Below are 22,902 nucleotides of genomic sequence, written 5' to 3' on the forward strand. Positions count from 1 at the left end.
CGCGCGTTTTAATTACTTTTGGCTCCGCTCGCCGCCACTCTTTTGAGAATTACATTACGCTAATTGAGGAGCACTTTTCGAAATGTACACGCATTTTCCACACCCAGGAACGTATCCGCGAAATCGCATATGCCGCACTGAACATTTCGCAACATCAAGAAAGATTCTATAACTGGAGTCTGGCCACGACTTCTTTTTTTAAATCTTATACAAGGGAAAAAGGTTTATTTACTTTGAATACTGAAATCACAAAAAGTTTGAAAAATTATAAAAAAAAAACTGAATAGAGAAAGGTGGTACGAGTATGTCATTATGCCGCAAAGAGTTAATTAAAGTTATAGAATAGATTAAAGTGAGATAGTACTACACAAAAAGTATACATTCCCCCGCAATCTCCGATTTCTTAGAAAAAAATTAAGTTTGTCGTATCCAGATTCAAACAATGTCAATGACTCACTACCTTAAAAATAATCTTAAAAATAATCTACGATAATTTTACGTTTCCCAAAATTATTCTCAATAATAACGTTAATTTCGCTCTTTCCGAGATCAATCACCCAGATACGTATCGAATATACGCGATCTGATCTAAGCTGTCGTGAGAAGGATTTTTCCGCAGTAGACGACGATCGCAGCTGCGCACCGGCGCGACTTCCGATTTCGCACGCGCGCTTCACGAGATACATTTTTATTTACAAAGACAAAGAGCCCTTAGATCTTTACCACGGTCTCCACATGCCCTCCTCATCCTTGACCGGTTGCTGGCCGATTGGCGACGGAGAGGGCATGCCGACGGCGATCTCGCTGTCCGCATGACTAGACGGTCTGTCCTCATGGATAATAGGACCGCCGGTCTCGGTCGGCAGACGGGCTTGTTGCTGCTGCTGCCGCAAATGATGATGGTGATCGGCCACCCCGGAATGCGTCGAGTTTCTCGAACCAGCGGACTTGATCTTCTTGGACGTGGTGGTGAAATCGAGTGGCTGCTCTGGCTGCTCCATTCGCGGACTCTTGCTGGGCTTGAGGCCGCCGGTGGGATCCTGCCATTCCTGGCCGATCTCCTCGTGCGGTCGCTTCGCCAGCTTGTCGGTGGCTTTGAGCAGCGACATGTTGGTCGCCGCCCAGATCGCCGTTGGCGGATTAGGCCCGATGCTGATGCCGTTCGCCGCGGCCGCCGCTGCCAATTGCACGTAGTGGCTCGGCAGTAGGAAGACCACCTGACCGTCCGGCAATCGAGAGGGTATTACTTGCACCACGGAGAGCATGTTGGGATTCTGCTGCGACGTGGAGGCTTGATCGACCGGCAAGCCCGACGGATGATGCGGATGATGCGGGTCCAACGTCGCTGGGTTCACCTGACTGAAGGCGGAGGTCGGTCGGCTGCTGTTGTTGTTCTCGTCGCCAGCGGTGGTGCTGCTGTCGGGTCGTGCCGCCTCCACCATCTCTGGGATCTCGGACTTGATCAGACCCGCCGGCGTGAGCGCGGCGCTGCAATGCGGTCCGACCGGCACGTGGTGATCCAACGGGCCTGGGCTCGTCGTCCCCGCCACACGATCCGTCACGCTACCCGGGCTGCTGCCCAGGCCGCTGTCCGGCCGCGATCCCAGGTCGAGATCGAGCTCTGACACGCAGCTATCGAGGTGGCGAAGCAGCCGCTGCTTCACCGCCGGATCCATTGGCGTGGTGTTGCCCGTGATGATGTCTGGTGCATCGAGATATCGACTCACCTGGAACACGATAATGAGAAACCGGTGATGTAAATGCCGCTCGGAAATAAAACATCTGTTCGTACTTGAAAGATGGAGAGTAAGTTGAACGGAGATTAAAGTCGATCCGCGCACATTGGTAAAAATGAACATCGGATAATCTTTTCACGAAACAGATATGGTGACAATCGCTATGTATTGCAGAGTATATAGGATGGATTATATAAAGCTTCACACGGAAACTTATATACGTTACAATAGAGTCAAATATTGCCGCTATATTTATCTGGCGTGACTAGACTCTTGCTCGAGGGTCTCTGTAGTGAACGAAGAGTTGTGGCGATGAAAAACGCGCGCTCAGTTTGTGCGGATGAATCATGCTGAAATCCTTGAATTTTATGCAAACGTGCAAGTAGTCGCGGAGACACATTGATATTAGAGAACGGCACAGCGCCAGAAACTCATGTCGGTTCAGACGAGACCGAGCTTCTCGCTTTGTGCGACCGCCAATCCGCGTTACCGCGAATAATTTCATTCTTTTTCTTCTTCTCGAACTCCCTCAACGGGAGGGAGGACTGGCGCCAAGTATGGAGGCTTATTCGATCAATGTTAAGTTATGATTAAAATGTCTATTATTTGCGAGTGAGTAACTTTCGTGATATTGTATTATGACAAGTGTTCGTACAATGTTCTGAATATTTCATTAATATGTGAACCTTCTCTTGTTGTTCCGGAATATCGAGAATACGAATCAAACATTTCACGAATGATTAGTTGGGTTCCTCCGCAACCTGGATCTTTTTTTGATACAAGCGAGAACTCTCCGAAATAAAGGATTCGGTGTCTGATTTCCTCCTCTCTTACAGTATCTTGTTAAAAAACTATTTGATAATGTAAAAGAAATGTTTAAACAGTAACGCTAAATTTTTTCACATTTTTTGAAAAAAAAAAAAAAAAAGAATAGTATAAAAAGTTTGTCCTGGACAAAAAAGACCGCAGAGAATTAATCCTTTTAACTACAACTGTATGAAAATTACATCTAAGTTCTAATGCGTTTGTTTTAAGGTACAGAATACAAATGAACCTCCGTCTCTTACGGCGATTGACACAAAAAAGTTCAAAGTTCTATCTACAATTTAGAACCTCATAGTACAAATCCGTATTAACCGTCTACAATTTTTCCTTCGGATCCAAATGATCTATTATTACAGTCGAGAGTTGTTGCATAAAATCGGAAATATATGTATTTGCGAAATATATTAAGTTTTTTCGAGGCACAGCTATGAATATGCTAGGCCTGAGGAATTGCGCGGATCGATCCTCCCGGGAGCAGCGAACAATTTCACGAGCGGAGGCGATTTTTGCGGGAGGTAACGTCAGCGATAAACAAACATTCGCGCGAGTCAACGTCGAAATATATTGCGCGCTGAAAATTCCGCCCTCGACACTGCGGGCGCGGTGTATCGCGCGTCAGTCATTATCGACCGCCGGGGCGTAATTGAATATTTCGCTCTTTAATCCGCAGTATGTACGGTCGAGTAACGGCGCCGCGTGATTATTTGTTGCCCGGTGCCCCTCCCTGGCGCTGCGCGACCCGGACGGGCCCTCTCCCGCGGCCCCGTAATTTATTTCGTACGTGCCGGCGATAACAACCGGCGCGATAAAACGCTCTTTAACCCGTTGGAGCGACGACGCAACTGCGAACTTTTCGCAGGCCGGTATTATCGCCGCGAATCACTAATTAACGCGCGCTTAGAGCGGCCCGCTGATTAACGTGCCGTGCGCGGAAGGTAATCGGCTGGGATTTTATAATAATGTACCTCGGCGCGGTTCAATATTTCGAAATAATTAAAGAGGAAGATTGAATTGCGCATTAGACCAAAATTCGCCGCGAGGTTCGTTTTTTTTTTTTTTTTTGGTTGCTCCTGCGTTAAAACTTTCTCCTTTTTTCGTATGTTTAAATTTCAAGCACTTACGATGTTTCACTTCGATTACAAAAGGTGTATACTAGAATAAAAAAAGAAACATTTTTCTACACACGGAAAAAAAAACGATTTTGCTGAAAGTATCTAAAGATTTAGGTAGATACAGATGTGAAAATAATTTTGTTGAACCATTCAAACAATTTTTGTAGAAATCTCAATAATGATGATAAATCTGAGCCACACGTTAATCACAAAATAAAAAATCGGCCCCCTCTTTCTCTCTGGCTTTAATCTGAATGTTAAATAATCGTCATGTATGTTTGTTGTGCGCAAGCAATTTATAAAAGAAAAGCTAGCAAAAGTTACTTCATCTTTCTTGGTTAATTTCCGAACTCCAACTGTAACTCTTTATTTGAATAGAAACTAATTGGCCAACACTACAATCGCCTATTAATTAAATATTATCGGTTGCGATCATGCGCGAGAGAATCATTAGTACGATTTTTTTTACACAGTGAATCCTATACTCTGTTATACGAACAAAGTGACGACAATTGTGACGACAATAGTGTCTTTGTATTTATTTCTTTTTTTTTTTTTTTTTTTCGGAAGAAATTCGAGAAGCGGTACGGATCTGGAATTTCAAAAACTAGGAAATTGTATCCGCGAATTATATCGCATTTAAACGGCGGTACGTGCGCGCGAAAAACGACGATGAATCGCTGAAAAAGTCAGTAACGCGCGACCGCCGCGACACGAGCTTGCGGTAGACCGGAAGAGAGCCGAATTGCGAGTGGAAGCGGCGGCGATTCGGGCGGAAGCGGCGCGATTGATCTCTAATCGCGTAGCGTATCGCGCGCTATATTTTACACGGTGGCGTATCGAGCGTGCATTGCACGCCGGCGTAACTATCGTCCGTTCGCTGCCTGCGCTGCTGGCGGGACAATAGTTCCGCGGCGAGCAGCGAACGCGCGAGAGAGCTTTTATGGGTCGCTGCTTCAAAATAAAGCAACCGAATCGGCCACCGCCACGCGTTGGAAAGAGAGCGGCGACTTCGAGGGCACGAACAGATCGCGTACGGATAGATATCCGCGAATGTGGGTTAATCGCGCGCGTCAGCAATTAGGAGAAACGGAATTCGTATTTTCGACTCTATTTCGATGTTTCTGAACATTTAGAAATTCATTTGAATCGGGGTATCCAGAAATAAGAGCAATTAATTACCATCTTTAATGTACGAAGTAACAAAGTGGTTCGATCGTAAAGTTATGTATATTTACATCGAATCATTACAAGTTGATGACGTAATAACGTAATCTCAAATATGAGATGTCGTTTTGAAGTGACATTTAAAGATGTCATTTCGACATCGAAATAACGACAAATGTCATCAGTTTGCTCTACCTGGGTAATAACACAATTCGCTGCTTTGACAGAAAAGTGACATTTTTAAATTAATAACTTTTTTTTCCGGAAGAGTAGATATTTTTTAAATTCTGTATTGGAACAACGTTTGAAGGAACCTTTTAAGGAAAAGTGGCGTGACTTCAAATAGGACGTTTTTCTATAACTATTTTAGCATCGATAACACTCCTTCAGACAGTATAAAACTCAAAAATGTTCCTCTTCTACAAACAACACTGCGAATTTGATCAGACGACAACTACGAACGTGATACTTTTGTGCTCTAGCGGTATAAATTAGGAGTCACAAACGTATCGTTCTTTCGACAAAAAAAAAAACCTTTAACAAAAATAGTCTTTAGAATTGATTTTCTATCATTATTTAAAAAGTGGTCAATTTTTACTTTTCGTCACTTTTGTATTAAAGCGATAATGTATGTATTAAAAAACAAATTCTAGAGTATGCGTGTGTTAATTCCATCTAATTAAATGTCACAAAAACTGCATCAAAAGGTTTACATTGAATTGAAAATCGCTTTACTGATTGCCCGTAGACAGAATTTATCCATGAAAAGAAGCGCGACCATCGTGTATCAAAAAAAATTCATCATTTTCAATAACCGTTATTATCGTTTGTATTTAACAAAATGTAAGCAAACATTCCAGAGTTTTGTTTTGTAAATATACGTTATTAACGATTTGATAAGCTTTGTGGCTAAACCTTTTTGTCTTTCTGTATATATAAGTACGTTTTAAGAATAGATTTCTTCATACGACGTTTCCATGTAAAAGAGAAAACATCTCTATGCGTGGGTGGGTAGTTTTCGACCTGGTTTTCTTACATCGCGTTTCTCTCCCTCTGTAAGTATATCGCGCCGTTCCACTATCCCAGGAATATATATACATACACGATCCTCGGATCCCTCGGCACACTCGTAGTCGAGTATTTCAAGAAAATTCGACAACCGGCCTTCAATGTCAAGTATCTGCGGACTGGCTTAGTTTCAGATGAAAATTCCGTTTCGAAGAAAACCGATTTACAGTTTATTCGACGATTGCACCTGCGCTAAGAATTTCCTGGAACCCGTTAATGTTCGTACTCTATACCGATCTCCCGGAGTTTCCCGGGAAATAATACACCGGAATATTTTGCCGCGCTAGTTTTCCATTTTACTCCTTCATCCTCGAGAGGGGAATGAATGACGGCGTAGTGCATTTCGCACTTGCCGAGGAACGAGCAGAAATGTACAATACTTTCGACGGATGAGATCCCGTAAGGAAGGACGCGAGCGATGGTAGGACATGTCGCCTTGGTCGACTGCCGGTTTTATAAGACCATAAAGTTTGGCTCGCAGGGACTCTTCTGCTTTCTCGTTTTTTTTTCTCTCTCTCTCTCTCTCTTCTTTCTTCGCTTCGTATATCACACACGTCGTGATTCTGCCCAGCGCCTCAACTCGCCATCCGAAATTTTAGGCACGCTCGCCTAGTTCCCCGAAACGTACGGTTGCGAAATTTGATTTCTTCTCGCTCCGTGATCTATTTCTGTAGTCGAAATTACAAGGTTTTACATTCGCTGAGAAAAATTTCTGGTTAAAAATGAACGAACCAAAACATACTCTGATCTCATATCTGTTTATCTATTTTTCATTAGAATTTCAATTAATGCGATTAACCAGACTCCTTTTCCGATATTTCTAACGTCAGTTTCTACCAATGCAAATTAATTGTAATCTCGATTTAAGTTATTTTTTTATCTTTCCTTAGAACCAGAAAAAGAGATTAAAGCTAATCTGTATTAGTAGAAATGAACACGAAAGGAATTTCCACACTCGGGAATCCCCGCGCGAAGTTGACGAATTAATCGAGGTTAATTGTTTTTGCGTACCGATTATTAATAAATGAAAAATAAAAGTAAACACAATGTAAAAAATAAATATAATTTTTGACACGTTAATTCTTGAGTTTCACGTCTATGTATACTTCGTTAAATCATACTTCTTTATCAATGTATCAATGTATCACTGATAGAAAAATTCCGACACTGTATCGTTCTATTTTTGATGCTGTAACATTGGAAGAAAACTAACTGATAGAAAAATTCCGACACTGTATCGTTCTATTTTTGATGCTGTAAGCATCATTGGAAGAAAACTACCTTCACGTATCAATGATCTACCGAATACATACACTTTTTATTGCGCTCCAAAACAATTGGAAATCGTGCACTGGCGAATTTTGTGTCATCCTCTTTAAGGAAACGGCTGCTGTTTCTTATCTTTATCAGGAAGACATGTTCTTCCATGCAAGTTCCTCGAGATTATGAAATGATGGAGAAAGATAAGTGACTAAATGACGTCTGAAAGAGAGTCTGATGCTGCCGTTCCGATTTATTCTATTGTCGCAAGAATGGAAGAGGAGGTACTACGGTCGCCTTCTTAAAGAGGATGTCACAGAATTTACGTCGCACGTTTTTGAGCTCTCGGAGTTGTTGCCTATTCATTCTATCCGATTGATTCTACACTTTGAAAGTTTCCTAATTACTTTTTCGAGTCGAAATTCCAACCTTTTTTTATGATACATAGTTAAAGAGATATCTATTCGTCAGATTTTAGCGCAAACAGCGAATTATAGAGCGTAAAAGCTTACACACTACTATACAGTCTCCAGATTGATGTTCACGCAGGAGACCTTGGCCTTGCCGGCCGTCATCACCGCGTTACGTAATTTTGCGCGCGAAACATGTACAATACAATCACAGACCTTTCCAATTAACACCTCGTGTGAATATATACGAATAACATTCGCTCGAAAATAATTATGTCCGCTGCAACCAAATGGTTCGGCCAGAGGTTACGATAAAATTTTAAAAAGCAATTTCGCAAGAATTACGTAACGGTTTTATTACGGTGATTATTGTTCGACGTAAGACCCGCGGAAGATTAAAACGCTCGCCGCGAGGATACGCGTACGTGCCAAGCACATGTGATTTTTCAACGATAGCAATAACTTCCCAATTTGTTCCTCCTTTATCGGGCAGGCGGTTACTCGGTATCACGCGCGGCCTCGGTATGGGCCGCATCTTTCGATCGGTGGTATCCCCAGCGCCAGGAGGAGAGAAGTCGGCGACTTTATCGGCGAGCATTCTGATAAGGCGGTCGCGCGACAGGTACAAGGCGCGCACGGCCGGGCTTTGTGTCGTGACAAGTGCGCTTTGTCGAGGCGAGCGAGCCGACAATCGACTCTCGACGCCTCGAGTTCTGCCGGCACACGCTTGTGTTGTGTCGTGCCGCGCCGTACCGCCGATGAAGATATATAAGACGGAAATGCCGCGGTGTGTGTTGTGTGGACGAAGTGTTGAGAAAAAAATATGTCTGGCATAACGGGTTTGTCGAGGAACAGGTAGACTCTGTAAATTGAACTACTGCTTAATGCTATCATTATTTGAACAGGCATTGTGAGAGAGAAAGGTAAAACGCAAATGCTATGAGGAGTTACGTAACAACTTAACTTATTAACTCTCCACCTCCTGCACAATATGGATCTTTTTAGCACAAGCATCACTCTCGTTTTTACTCGAACTTCAATTTTTATTAAATACTATTTTGAATTAAAAAATTTATTTGGCAATGTAGACATGTTAAAAAATAACTCTGAATTTTTTCTTTTTTTTTTTTGAAAGCCTAGAATTTAAAAAAATTTGAAAAAATAGATAGACTCGCATTGTAAACGGAGGGAATAAAAATATAATTGCAGATGAAGGGTTAACAATCAAATGCCACGAATCTGACAAATAAATGTTAAATTTTTGTATAACAACGGAAAGTTATGATTTTTGTAAAAAAAAAACCATATAATCTTGTCACTTCCGTCATATTATATTCTATACGACTTTAGATTTCCTTATACAAATTAAAATTTGTAACATTTTGTTTCATTTCTTTAAAATTAAGTGTTTTTTAATGCTCTCTCCGAAGAAAAATATACATGGAAATAATGATTTTGTTAAATATTTAAGAACTTAGCTAGTCGTTAGAATGTCAAACTTTTTTGCAATATTGCTTGAATACGTAATTGTTTCAACAGTCACAAAATGATTTTCAAATCTGTATTTTGCTAAATTTTTAGACACAAATATATTATATCTGACTTAAATTTGTTTATATATCATACTTAACTTACATACAAGTTTTCACAAAAGAAATAAAGATAATCAAATTAATTTAATATACGAATTTAAATCGATGAGAATATACAAATCTAATTAGATATGGAAATTTCTATATTCAAACCAAGATCTTAGTGCTTGATGTTTCTGCGTGACATTACATTTAATATAATACACAATACTAAATTATTATTAAAAGACAAATATTATACACAATTATGAAATCGGTGTCACAGTTACTGAAATGTGTCAATGTAACATCTACTGTGTGTAGAAATTGATTGTGGTTACAATTCCGGCCATTCTACGGCGAACCTTCGCGCGGAGAAACCGAAAACTAAAGGGCCGTTTCCTCCCACTTCCTCCGATCGGTTAACTCTCTGATTCTACCGGAGATTCGACCGCAAGGTTCATCCGGCAAATTCTGCGCAATAGCACTTACAGGGTGTCCGTTTTCAACGAGTTTCCCCTCGTTTTGCGACTGGACATTCCTTAACGAACGAGCGATTGAGCTTCGCGGAGTCACGCGAGACTCGTCGACGACAACCCGATACGTTAGATACCTATCGTCACGTCGTCTAAAGAGAAAGGGAACAAGAGAAGGACGGAGGCAGGGTGGGTTTCGGGTGGGTTCTTCCATCGAGCAGAATCTCTCCTTCCCCATCCCCTCCCGTCGTGTAACATGAACCAGTTCCGCCGAGTTCTCCGATTACACGCTCCCTGGACGCGCTGGAATTTTTTCACCACCCTCCTCCGCTCCCCCGTCCGCGCCCGCGCGTCCCTTCCTCGTGCTACCCCCGTGACGAAACGTGCTGAGTATAATGGCAAACGTGACGCACAAAACCCACGTTTTTCCGCGTCAGACTTGCCTCGCCGGCACGGTTCTCGTTTTGTTCTCGGAGATACGGTATCAATCAGATTTGTCGAAACAGGAAAGATATCACTCATTTGCTACATACAGAAAAATATCATTCTACTGGTGAGAAAAGTGTGATTACTCAATTTACTTTCTCGCTTTTAAGTAACGGTTATCTTCAATAAAAATATTTTCTTAATAAATAATCTTAAAATATACTTATTACAAATATTTTGAAGAGAAAAACTCATTGCTATATACTCTAACAAGAATTTATTTTTTTCTTAAGAATATACAATTGATTGAAGAAGCGACTTTGTGTAATAAACAAATCGAATGTGTTGTAATTTAATAATCTTGATTGAAATATTAAATTTAGGATTCACGGAATATACTTTGAATGATAAATACTTGTAATGAACTCACGGCAGATTTACGGATATATAAACTTTTGAAATACTCGAAACAAGTTGTTATTACTTGTATACCGTATTTTTCTATTTGTACAACAATGACACAATTCGAAAAATATTTTCCAGAAAATGAGTTGAATAAGTTTTGAATCATTAGCATTTTAAAATATTAAAATCCCAAAGTGCAAATTTGGTGTAATAACTATAAATTAAAGAAAAATAAAAGTCTGTTCTTTTTTCTTTTTCTATAATTAATTGAAAAATAATTTTTGAGTTACATCTTGCGGCAAAGAAATGATATACTTTCTTTAAAGTAGCTTTTCTTTTTTATATTGTCAAACTAAAATTTCAGTGACCTATATAATGCGTAAAAGTTATCTCACTCTAAAAACTTTGGTGAATCATTTTTGAAAAAAACATAATTTTACGTCGAGCTTTGTCGAAAGTGAGAAAAAGTGCTCTTACCTCTCTGGAGCAGTCCTGGTATCCCGCCTTGTACCTGGACAGGCCGGGCTGAGCGAGCGATCTTTGCCGCTGCAAGTGCCTGACCGTAAGCTCCAAGATATCAGCTTTCTCAAGCTTGCTGTGCTTGGTGTTCTCCAAGCGGGCGCTGTCAAGGATGAGCGCCTTCAGCGCCGCCAAGGACTGGTTGATCCTTGCTCGTCGTCGTTTTTCCATTAGTGGTTTGTTAGCCTGAAAAACAGGAGGCAGAAAAACGATATTTTTTTTAACACTTTCATCAACGCAAACGTGACCTGTAATTCTCAGATAAAAACACAATTATTCGTTAGGCAACGTTATTCTGTTCAACAGCGGAATGTATCGCGAAATGTACTGCAAGTGAGAGGATTGACGCGCGAGGTAAGTGAAGTTTTTGTAATATTTGTATCTATCAAAATAAATTTAAGTATTGATTAACAATGACAAGAATTTGGACTGATTAGAATAAATTTGATTAAATAAGAGAAACTCTGTATTCACAGTGAAAGCGTATATCTTATAGTGTTTAAATATTTTTGTGCGAATTTATATACATATATGATTCTGCAAACCACACGCTATCTTTAATCTATCGATTACACTAAATTAATCACACTATTTACAAACGACGATATCGTTCTCAGAAAGAAATGCAGTGGGGTGAAATTCATGAGATACTGGAAATTCGCGCGTATTCAGATTTCAGAGCGGTACAAGTACTCGGCGAATTATCAAAATATGGGACTCAGAGCGTGAACTCTCGCGACAAAGAGCAATTCAAGGAGTATGAACGCTAAATCTCCTTACGCGCAATCGCATCTTTTAAGAACTCACGATCATAGAAATTCTCGAACAAAATGAACAGTTCGAATCGACAGACGACCCTATTACCCAAGTTCAGCGATACGTTACGTCCTTTGTTCGACATTCGTTTCTCTGTTGTTTGCGAGATGTTTGTTATTCGTAAGGTCGGAGAGGTATGGCAAGATTCATTAGAACTTTTGATTTTATTTAGCCAGGCTTTATCGTGAATCATATTAGAGTGATTTTAATTAGTGCAAGGTATGCGAATCGAGTCATAATTTTGAACACATTCCGCACAATCCGGAACGTGTTTGCTGTGTGTTTCTCGATAAAAGATAGAACCGTGGAAGTTTAAGGCGTTGCCCGGAATCCGAGGCTTTTTACGTTGGAGGGAAAAAAAACAGTAATAATTCGAAGTAGCTTTCGTCCGAGTTCTTACAATTAGCGACAGTAGGTCAACGTGTTGCCTAGATGCAGCACGCTCCTCTATCCTAGCCGGAGTACTATTACTCTTTTTTTGTGCGCGCTTCGCGGAAGAGGTTGATTTACGAGGAGCCGCCGGCAATGAGCGTGACGAGTGAGCGAGCGAAACAACGATGAGAGAATGACAAAGAATATCCGGGAGGGTAGAGAGGAAAAGAGAAAGAGAGAGAGAGGGACGATGCGATGCGTCCAGTGCCAAGTCCAGACACTATCGAGAGTATGAACCTATTTCATGCGCTTCCGTGTCTCTCTTTTCCTCGAAACTAGATTCAAGGTAAGCGCACAGAGCCTGGGTGGCCTAGGACGATTTTACGAGGACATTACCGGTTCCAGATTGAACGTAAGCAGGTTTAGGTCCAGATAAGGTCCGCTCGAGCTGGACGAGATCGGCTTCTCGCCTTCTTCTTCTTCTTCTTGTACTTCTTCAGTCGATTTCCATTCCTTCAGGGAACGCTGTACTATACCTTTACGCGTTCGCCTCGTTCCGATTTCAGTCTCAACAAGGAACGTTCCTGCAGCCGGTGGAGCTTCACATTGTCAAGTCTGAAATATCGAAGTTCCTCCATAAGAAGCATACGGAAGGTACGGCCGGCATCGGCTTCTCGCAGAGGCCAGTTCGTCCCTTTCTTCTTCCATGGCACTCTTCTTGGATTTTCGACTCAAGGAGTCGCGGTACAACACTTGAAAAGTCGTTAAATACTAGGTTTTCAAAGGACCCAGGCCGGTTCTTTACGAGCGTCTCAACGTGCCGAATAATCTTTCACTTCTTTGTGGCTCTCCGCGCGCTGGCGGCGTGCCGACGTCGTTCACCAAGACGTGGCGTGGCGGCAAACGCGCTCGAGGGAGGGAAAAAAAAAAAAAAAGAGAGGACGATCTCCGAGATGCGACAGCCGCGCTTCGCACAGATGAGCGGAGATAGAGCCGAATAAAGTGGATCAGGACCGAAATGGACGACGGAGGCGAAGGCGTATATATACGCACCGGGTGTCCCGAAAGCTCGCGTCAGCGGGCAAATTTATCGCTCGTGCAGATGCCACTGCGACAGTTTTGTCGGGTGCGCCGATAGTTAATCTATCGGAGATGAGGACCGTGAAGAGAAACGAAAGGAACGGAATCGCGGACAGACGATTCGGAGCTATAAAAGAGACGGGAGAGTAGCGTGTGCTTGTGTGCGGAGACACAAAAAATAAAAAAAAAAAGGTAAACGCCGACGTTCCACATGGAAAGAGGATAGCGTGCGAAACGGCGAGGCCGCGGACCGGCAAAGGCACGTCCGCCGCCGCCGAGGCGGGAGACGACAGATATTCACGGCGTGGAGAGTGAGAGAAGACGGTCGGGAAGAAGAGAGAGAGAGACGGCGCGACAGAGAACGGATGAAAAGGAAACGGCGCGGGTATCCCCGTGAGAGATGAAGGTAGCGAGCGTCGCAGAAAGAGAGAGAGAGAGAGAGAGACGGCGATAGACACGTTTCTCTCTCTCTCTCTCTCTCTCTCTCTCTCTCTCTCTCTCTCGCGCAGAGAGCGACAGAAATGGAAATCGCAAGCAGAAGCGCCGTGCAGAACGACGAAGAGCAAAGTCGTCTCTAACGAGAAAGAGGGATGGAGGGAGGGAAGGGGGGGGAGAAAATTGTGACTACCACGTGAAAGAGCGACAGAGGCGGAGAGAGACGATCCGCGAGAAGGATAACAGGCGTGGACACGAGCGCGGAGCGAGCGGGGCACCGCAGAGATACGTCGAGGGCGACGAAGAGTAAGTTGAGAAGTAGGGAGGGTCGAGAGGAAGACGAGGCGAAGTCGGCGGCGGCGGCGGCGGCACGGTGCGTTCACACGGGAGCGCCGCCGCCGCGACGGGTAAACAAACGAGCGAGCCGCCACCGCCGCGCGCGGTCATGCGTATTCGTGTGCGTGCGTGCGTGTGTCACACTTGTGCGTCCGTACGTATGTACGTGCGCGCGTGTCATCGCCGCCAACCGGCGCGGCACTCTTGCTCCGTCGCGTCCTTCTATTATTACGAGAGGCGCGCATGAAGGGCGGGCGAGGAGGGAGGGAAGGGGAGAGGGGGGGGGAGGGGAGGTACGAGAGGCAGGAGGGTGAGACGCGCGTCCGTCGACGGACGGTGGAGACTTCTCGTGTGTGGGCCTCGGCTCGCTCCTCTCCGCTTGTTGTGTGTCGCGCTGCGTTATATATCTGTGTACGCGCGGCTGAATATTGGATGCGTCGCTCGCGGGCGAAGCGGGAGAGGAATTTTGTAATAGAGGCGTTTAAATTACGCGCCTCGGCGATTCGGAGGCTGAAACTGGGTTAGTCGTGGACCATTTGTCCTCCCTTCCTTTTCCTTTCGCTTTGATTCCGCTCCTCGAACGAAAGCCGACGACGCTCGCGCTGGAGAATGCGAAAGGCGGCTACATCGTCTATATCGGCGCTTGAAGAGAAGAGTCCGCGATTTTCTTCCGTTAAATTCTCGTTAATAAAGTATCGATAAATATTTCAAGTGCTCGAAGAAGCGCGATTTATCAGTCACGTTGAATTTCACCTTCTCTTCGCTCTTTATCTGATAATTTTCTTTCCGAACGTTACAGATGTATCAGATAAATAATCTCTTTGAAAAGTGAGACTAAAATCGGAAATTTATACTTTCTCCGTATAAAAGTGAATGCTTGATCGATATTTATATTTAACACGATATATAATTTTATAACTTATATACTTCTAAATAAGAATTTTCTCATTTTGTCCTAATTATTTGTTAGAAACATGTTTATTTAATCAAAATAATTTTCGATCCCAATTCTAAATCGCCGTCAAACTTTTTACAATACAGACAAATCTATAATTCATTTTGTTGAAATACATCCTTAGTCCGCTACTTATCTTCCAAAGAGAAACAAGATTCCTTCCACGAGACTTCAATTGCACCGCGCTTTCCGATAGCTACCGAAAAATTGTATTCCCCGAGATAATTCCGCGATTGTCGTGACGCTCTTTCAGCTGGCGTGACTTAGAAAGATAGGCGCGCGAAAAAAGAGGCGGGAGATAAAGGAGGGGACAGACTGTGAGCGGCGGCGCAGCGGCGTGACGGCGTGACTTTGACAGTGCCGCCGATTAGCGCGTTACGCGCGATAAATCACATTCTCGTTGTTTGCGACTTCGCGTCACGTACGGCGACGGCATTGTGAATCAGCATCGACGTGCAAACTACCTCGCGCGAACCGCTGGAATTTTTTTTTTTTTTCCCAGCCAGACTGTTTTAACAACAGTCATCGCGCGCTAATAGTGAGTCGGTCACGGTCATTTTTTTCGGTATATGTAGTGTATCGTAGCCGTACAATACGTAGACGCTTCGGAGGTAAATCTTTGTGTAAACACGGGACTTATTATCGTACATTATTTTCATATACAACACGTGAGGAACGTCATCCTTACGAAGAAACATTTATGCCAATCGCAACATCACCAGAAAGTATCGAAGCTGACGCTTATATGTATATGTATAGTAAAACACTCGTATTAAAAAAATAATTCTACATTTGTCTTTCTGTAGATACATATCCGGTGAACACGAAAAATATATTATATCAATATTATATTTTTTCTACTCAACAATACAAATGTAATACAAACGTAACAGTTGCATTGTGAAGGAAAGAATTGAAACACATTGTAATGTTACTATTAGTTAGTTTATTGGATACACTTCATAAAGAATGTCAAGATTTAATTTACTGCTTTAGACCAGTTTTTACACGAGAAGAATGGTTTTGCTGAAGTATTTAAGAAGTTAGCGCTAAGATACAGATCTAAAAATAGTTATCTTTGAACTATCGAAACAATTATGTAGGATGCTCAAGATTGTTTCATAAAGAGTGTCAAAATTTTTTGCAACATTGTTCATCACGCTTGATTAGATTTACCATAAATTTCTCATCTTAAAATTCTGAAACTTTTCCCTAATTTCCATACAAAACTTCATAATTTTTCCTAACATTTTAAAAAATATTTTAAAACTTTTTGTATTTTCGTACAATTTAAAAAATATTTTATCGAGACATCAATTTAAAATAGCAATGTAAATTATTACTATTAACGGTGCTGACACTACTTGCATTTAATTATTAAGTTATAATATCCCAAACTGCATAAATGCCATGTGCGTAAATACGCATATTAATTTTCTGTAAGGCCTATATAATTGTATAATTTTCCAGAAATTTTTTCAAAATTTTTGATGTTCCCCTAATAATAATAAAATTTTTCCAAGAGTTTCCTTATTTCCGGTTTGGTGATAATCCTGTTGAGCTCACATGATTATTTTGACGATTCAACAAAATTATTTTCAAATTCATATTTAGCTATTATAAATTTTTAAGTGCTCCAGCAAAATCGTCCTTTTTGTGTAAAAAAAAGACACGGTTAAAGTTAATTTGACAAAAAATTCGGTAGCTAAAATCGCTTCCGTTTGAAGGTGCGATGTCTGTCTATTGCACTGTCATATTCGGGCACGTCGTCGCCTTCGCCTCGCATATGATAAATCGATTAAAATGCGCGAACTAGCGGCAACGAGCGACAGGTAATTAAGCCGGGCATAACGACAATCCATTAAGTGCCGTCAATTAAACCGTCGCCCGACGACGACCAGCGTCCACTGCATCTGCCTCCTACCGTTTTCGTTATTTTCCTCTTTCCCCTTCTTCTCTTTCGCCAGTTTCGAAATCCCGCGAGGTTTCGTCACCCTCGCTAGATCAACGACACCTTTTTCGAATTCCTTTAGCCATCGTTCTGATCGCGATAATATCCAACGCATGTAAAAAATTCGAATTTCTTATCACAAAAGAAAAAAAAAAGGTTTTTAAGCAAGCAACTTTTTAAGTAAGAAACTCTCTCTCGCCGCGCATTTATGTAGGTAGACGCTATTACTCAATCGGTCAACTTTAATCTTTAAACGTCTCGGGTACAAATATCTTTAAATGTAATAGTCGCTGATCATACGAAACTTGAAAGTGTTAGTGGATCTTTCATATTTGTATTCGTAGCATCACTATGCGTGAGATTAATTATTTTGTTTTCTTTAGTTGTTTACCAACATGAATGAGGAAAGAAAATTGCGTCTTTAACATGAGGAGGGAGACAAACAAAAATAAAGTGCAATAGAACAGAAAGTTGAAATGTTTAACCCTCCGCTAGAACTGAGTGAATCTCTATTATTGATATTTTGATTGTGAATTGTAATTTTGGTACATTTATAAATCTATAAAAAAATAAAATACAATTCAACTTCTATGATGGTATTAACAAGTATACCAAAAAATCTTTTAAATTTTTATATTATATAATCTAGAACAAAATAAAAAAATTTGTTCCGCTTTCGAAGATCTCATACTGCGGAGAATTTAGTCTTGTAATTCTTACTGCACATTATTTTGTATGAAGCGAAGATGGAGAGGATTAAGAGCATGTAAGAAACAAATGATTCGTTATAGTTAAAGTGACGAATTTAAAATTAACAAACAGACACATATCAAATAATAAATAAATAGTAAAGGATTCTTAATTTTTAAAAACAATAAAAGTTAGACTGTTAGACCTTTTCAACCTATTATTGTTTTTCATAAACATCGATGATTATGATTCATCTTCTTCTCGTATCTTTTTATATTCTTTACAAAACAAACGAATTCTAAAAAAAAATTTCAGAAAGTTAAGAACTTCGTACCTAAAATATGATTCATCTTCTTCTCGTATCTTTTTACATTCTTTACAAAACAAACGAATTCTAAAAAAAAATTTCAGAAAGTTAAGAACTTCGTACCTAAAATTCCTGCACTATTAAGTACATCTGCGCGTGTCTCTCGCCGCGCGAATTCACTCCGCTAATAAAGACGAGTGCACGAAGTTACGTCCTTTCGTCACCGTGGAAACTTTCCTAATAGCAAGACCGCCGCTCGCGCTCGAGGCGCGCTCGAGCGAGCGTACTTACTCTCGCACGCAACGTGGATCACCTTAAAAGGGCACCCAGCCGCATTTGACGCACGCGTGCACCGCGGAGATCACGCGCGAGTACCCTCGGTGCTCGATACTTCGCGGGACGAGCGTCTCTTCGCGTCTCACGCGAGGTCGAATCCGCGCGCTGATCTTCGATTATTCTTATCGAGTAATTTGTGAATATCTCGTGTAGTTTGGAGAAGAGAGTACGAGAACGAATCGTTCGAATATCACGACGTCGTAGTTACAGACGACAAATTCGAGCTGATGTACAATAAATACAGCGGGGATGATCTTTAGATCACGTGTGTGATCCCTGCACGTTTGAATTTTAACCGACGAATTAATTGGATAAACCGAATTACAGCTTTTTGAGCGATGCCGACCGCGCAGACGGGGGCGTCCGGACGATCTATATGATAATCGCTCGTAAATACGTCCAATTACCGCAAATTGGCGTCACAAGGCTCCGACACGCAGCATTCGTGCCGCGCGACATGCCCTTGCGACCCGCTGCGTTTTGCCGCGCACGGCAAGAAGGAAATGCATTCGTCACGTGCTCTGAATAACTCGGTTTTCTCATTTTCGGGTCAATTTATAGTCAGGCCTAACCTGATGATAGCATAAAAATTGTATTTTCTACAGCTGTAGTTAATCTCGCTAAACTGATCTGTAATAACTTTTAATATTTAGTGATTAATCATATAGCTAAAAAAAAAGAAACAATTTTTATATCAAGTGAGGTTAAATCTAAACCATAAGTTAACCAGAAAATAAAAATCCGACTCGTAATTCGAAAAAATTGAGAGAACTATGCCTCTTTTAGATTTGTCGTTTTGACGATAACGATTTGATTAATTATACAAAGAATTATGCCACTATAATGCCCGTTTCTCCCAATGTAGATTAACTTTAATCTCGGATCAACTTACTTTCCATCTTTTTCCGATTTTTAACTCTTCATTTGCAATTTTTACCAAAGTCTTACTTTAAGTCTTTTTGTCGAGACTAAATTTTTTGTACTAGAGCTGTTCCATCCTTTTAAAATAAAATCTAGGGTTACTATTCAATATATATCTAATATTACCAATTAATTTTCACACTCAAATGTGTCGAAACCTTCATTTAATACAAATCGAAATTTGAACAAAAAGGAGGCCGAGGGTGAAAATTTCGCTTGTATCAAAAGAGACACATTACAAGATGGTGAAATATCGAAAGGAAGACAAAGAAGAAGTTGAAACAAGATTAAAATTAATTCACTATTGGTGGAAATATGGGAATATGCGCGATACGATCAGTTCTAACGTATCGAATTTTATCTTTCCTCACGATGTATTTCAATCTCGCCTATCGGCACGCGTATCTCGCCGCTTAATGGCTCAACGGTTCGTGTATGTGCCGCGTTTCGTTGCGATTTTAACGGCGCGTCCACGTGGAGAGCGATATCCGTTTTATGTCCCTGCGTAGCGTATCTATCGCCGCCGTGTGCGCGCGTTCTTTTTTTTTTTTTTTTTTTAACGATCCGGAAACGAGCGAAGGTCGCACCTTCGAAATCCGCGATCTCGCTGATCTGCCGCGTTAACCGGTACTGACCTACTTCGCAGAGATTACAGAGAGGATGCAGGGTCAGAAATAATGCCGAGCTGGCGCTCCTCTTTTTACCGCGAGTTTTTAATCACCAACTTTTCTTAGAATCATCATGCTGAACGTCGCAACTGGCAACGTGTTATCTCTTCCTTTACATTTTTCACAATTCGGAAGTACGAGAAGTAAAATCTTGAAAATGCAATCTCAATGATTTACGATTGATCTTAAAATAATTTCGTCATCGTGATAAAATAGTATTTGTGATATATAAAAACGATATTGCATTAAATATATTCGGATATTTCTTGTGAAAGTATCACGTTCTAAAAATACGGATGAAAAATAAAACTTTATTCCACAGTCAAAGTAAAAAGTATTTTGCTTAAATCAATACAAGTTAATACAACAGTAATATAAAAAGTATTTTCATGACTCGGTAAATAAAATTAAAAAAGAGAGAAGTGTATAGTCGCGGCAAAGGGAAAGTTCATTTCTTATACCACATCGAGAAAATTTCCATATCTTTATCAGGAATTATTTTCTTCGCATACAACGCGTGTTTTCGTGTTTATCTAAAGTGACGTCCACAATGAGTTTTGAGACGTAAAATTTGAGGTGTTAATCGTCTTAAATCGTAAGAAATTGACAAAATACAATCGATTATTTCCCTCACGTTTAATTGTAAATCAAATTTTTTTTCCTTACGAATTAAGGCTCGAAGCTTAAGCTTTACTTCTTAAAATCTCATTGTAGATTGTAGTTTACAGAGTATCGTCGACTGTCGCGCTTTCCGTATACTTGAAGGTTCATCTGTCAAATCAGCGAATTCTCACGTAGGGATTGGATGACGAGCGGTTATGTAAACCACGCACGTGTCCAGTATCGGGTTCGCGCGTCACACCAGGACTTACGATCGCAGATTAAGTGCGCAGGAGGTAAATTGGGAGGTAGGGTGAGAGTTGCGTTCTGGGACGCATAGTCGGTGTGCAGTGCGATATCGCAGCATCCCCACACGGTCGAGAGTCATCTATACATCTCTCTCTCTCTCTCTCTCTCTCTCTCTCTCTCTCTCTCTCTCTCTCTCTCTCACATACACATAAAATCGCGGATTAAATTATCCGTACGTTTCGCGCGCTTGCGCCGCAATTTTTAAATCTTCACTCCCACACGCATCTCATGCATGCATTTCCCCTGATTAATGTTTTAGGAACATTAATGTATCGCTGATATCGAAATCTCGCGTGTCGATAGTATATCGAACCCACTCATTATAAATCTCTTTGTCAAAAATTTCCACTTCTTTTATGTTACAAATGTGAATTATTTTTATTAAAATATATTTAGTATCGTGATATTTCTTTGAGCGAGAGAATCTAATTTTTTACGTCATTTCGATTCTTTCAAATTAAACAATGCCTTTCGATTAACACAAATTATATTAAACGGGTCTTACAAACATCTGTAAAAGTGAGTGACAGATTAGTGTGTCCGAACTCTGGAGAGTGAAGAAGAAAAAGAGAAGAAAAATAAATTCCTCGGTCTCTCAGAGTGAAAGAAACCGATCGTTTCGAATACTCACTCTTCGTCCGTCCGAATGTTTCGGGCTTGGGCTGAGGCTGGGACTGGGGCTCGGTGCCGGGCTCGGACCCTGATGCACGGCCTGCTGATGCTGGTGGTGTTGTCGGTGACTGCTGCCGGCTGATTTCTTCTCCTGGTGCCTCAGCGAGTGTAAACGCGCGGTCATCTTAGCAGGCCGCGACGGCCCTCGGCTCAGATCGCAGCACCCTACGTGATTGGCTGGACTGGACAGCTGAGGCTCTCAGCATCTCGCGGCGGCCTGCGACGGGGAGACCAGACTCTACCACCACCGGACCCCGCGCGCTTCCCTTTGCAACTGCTGTTGGCACCGACGATGATATACGGCGGACTAATCACTGTTGCACCATGCTCTCGACGGTCTTGAGAGAGAGAGAGACCGATGGGCGAAGGTCGATCGTTAACTTTCTCAGGCTAAAGAGCGAAACGTTTGATGTAAGCCGCAAAGCGTCCGTTCGCTCGCATAGACCAACGACCGACGACGACTATACCTGTCACTCGTGCCTGTCCGTCGTGTGCACGCGTGATACAGTCCCAGCACACACACACGTGCGCGCACGCGGAAGGGAAAGAGAGTCCCGCGAAAGTTCACGCGCCACCCGAGCGACTGTACACACCGGCGCGCACACCGCGCCACGTGGTTAACCACGCGTCGCCGACCACTTGTCACTCTCACGCGGGGCGAAACGGCTGTCGCGGCACGTTCGCTCCTGCCGTTTGCCTGTCTAATTCCTCACCGGTTCGACAAATGTCTCGCACAGTGCAGTTAGTTAATGGTCGGTGAACAATCGACGGTGCACTCTCGTTCACAAGTTTCTCACGCGGCTGACGATCTATAACGTTCCGCTTTCACTGACTCTTCGACACTGAAAAGAGCCGCCGCTGTCAAAAGTTCGAGATCACGCGATCGAGTCACGCGAGTCACTCGATCTTCCTCGAAAAAGGTCCGTTTTGCAATACGGAAGTGAAAACCGAATTTCTTTTTTTTTTTTATTTTTTTTCTAAATCCTCGAAGCGCAGAAATTTACGAGCGTCGAGTCGAAAATGCAACGTGAGGATCCACCCTCGTGCGTCCTACTGTCAGCGACACAAGGGCTGATCTCAATCCGTCAGTGTGTCAATACGATACGACAAAAACACACGCAGCGCGTGCAGCAGCCTGACTGCGGAAACGTCCGCGTGTGCTCGCACGACGAGCGACGGTGACGGACTGTGAGGCGGCGAGCGGTAGCTGGCGGCTGTACGCGGCGAACTTGGCGCGCCGAGGCCGCGCGTCGGCTACGGATAGGCGACGGCGGGGTGGAACGAGACGGGGGGCCTCGCGTCGTGGTTGGTCGTGCGTGGGGCGGGGGGATACTGGAGCACACGGATGGCTCGCCGCTCGGCGTGGCGGCGGCGTGGCGGCGGCGTGGCGCGGTAACGGCGTGGCATGGCGCGGCACGGCACAGCGCGGTGCGGCGCGGCGCGGCACGACACAGCACAGCGAGGCGAGGCGAGGCGAAG

General features: G+C 42.5%; 1 protein-coding gene across 1 annotated transcript; it reads right to left on the bottom strand.

Moving 5' to 3' along the window:
- Positions 1 to 389: 389 nt before the first annotated feature.
- Sidpn (bHLH protein similar to Deadpan) lies at positions 390 to 22,635 on the bottom strand. The gene is made up of 3 exons (XM_018543626.1): positions 21,383 to 22,635; positions 10,934 to 11,161; positions 390 to 1,727 (listed from the first exon to the last, which is right to left on the bottom strand). The coding sequence occupies exons 1-3, from the start codon at positions 21,545 to 21,547 to the stop codon at positions 720 to 722; spliced, it is 1,401 nt and encodes a 466-aa protein (XP_018399128.1). The 5' UTR covers positions 21,548 to 22,635; the 3' UTR covers positions 390 to 719.
- Between the last annotated feature and the right edge of the window lie 267 nt (positions 22,636 to 22,902).

The sequence above is a fragment of the Cyphomyrmex costatus genome, unplaced genomic scaffold (assembly GCF_001594065.2).
Source record: "Cyphomyrmex costatus isolate MS0001 unplaced genomic scaffold, Ccosl1.0 scaffold392, whole genome shotgun sequence".
Classification (NCBI taxonomy): Eukaryota; Metazoa; Arthropoda; class Insecta; order Hymenoptera; family Formicidae; genus Cyphomyrmex; species Cyphomyrmex costatus.

Excerpts from the sequence above, each read along its gene's own strand:
- Sidpn (XM_018543626.1), bottom strand. The coding sequence starts at position 21,547 with ATGACCGCGCGTTTACACTCGCTGAGGCACCAGGAGAAGAAATCAGCC. Across the intron at positions 11,162-21,382 it reads AACATTCGGACGGACGAAGA|GCTAACAAACCACTAATGGA; the intron begins GTGAGTATTCGA and ends CCTGTTTTTCAG. Across the intron at positions 1,728-10,933 it reads ACCAGGACTGCTCCAGAGAG|GTGAGTCGATATCTCGATGC; the intron begins GTAAGAGCACTT and ends ATCGTGTTCCAG.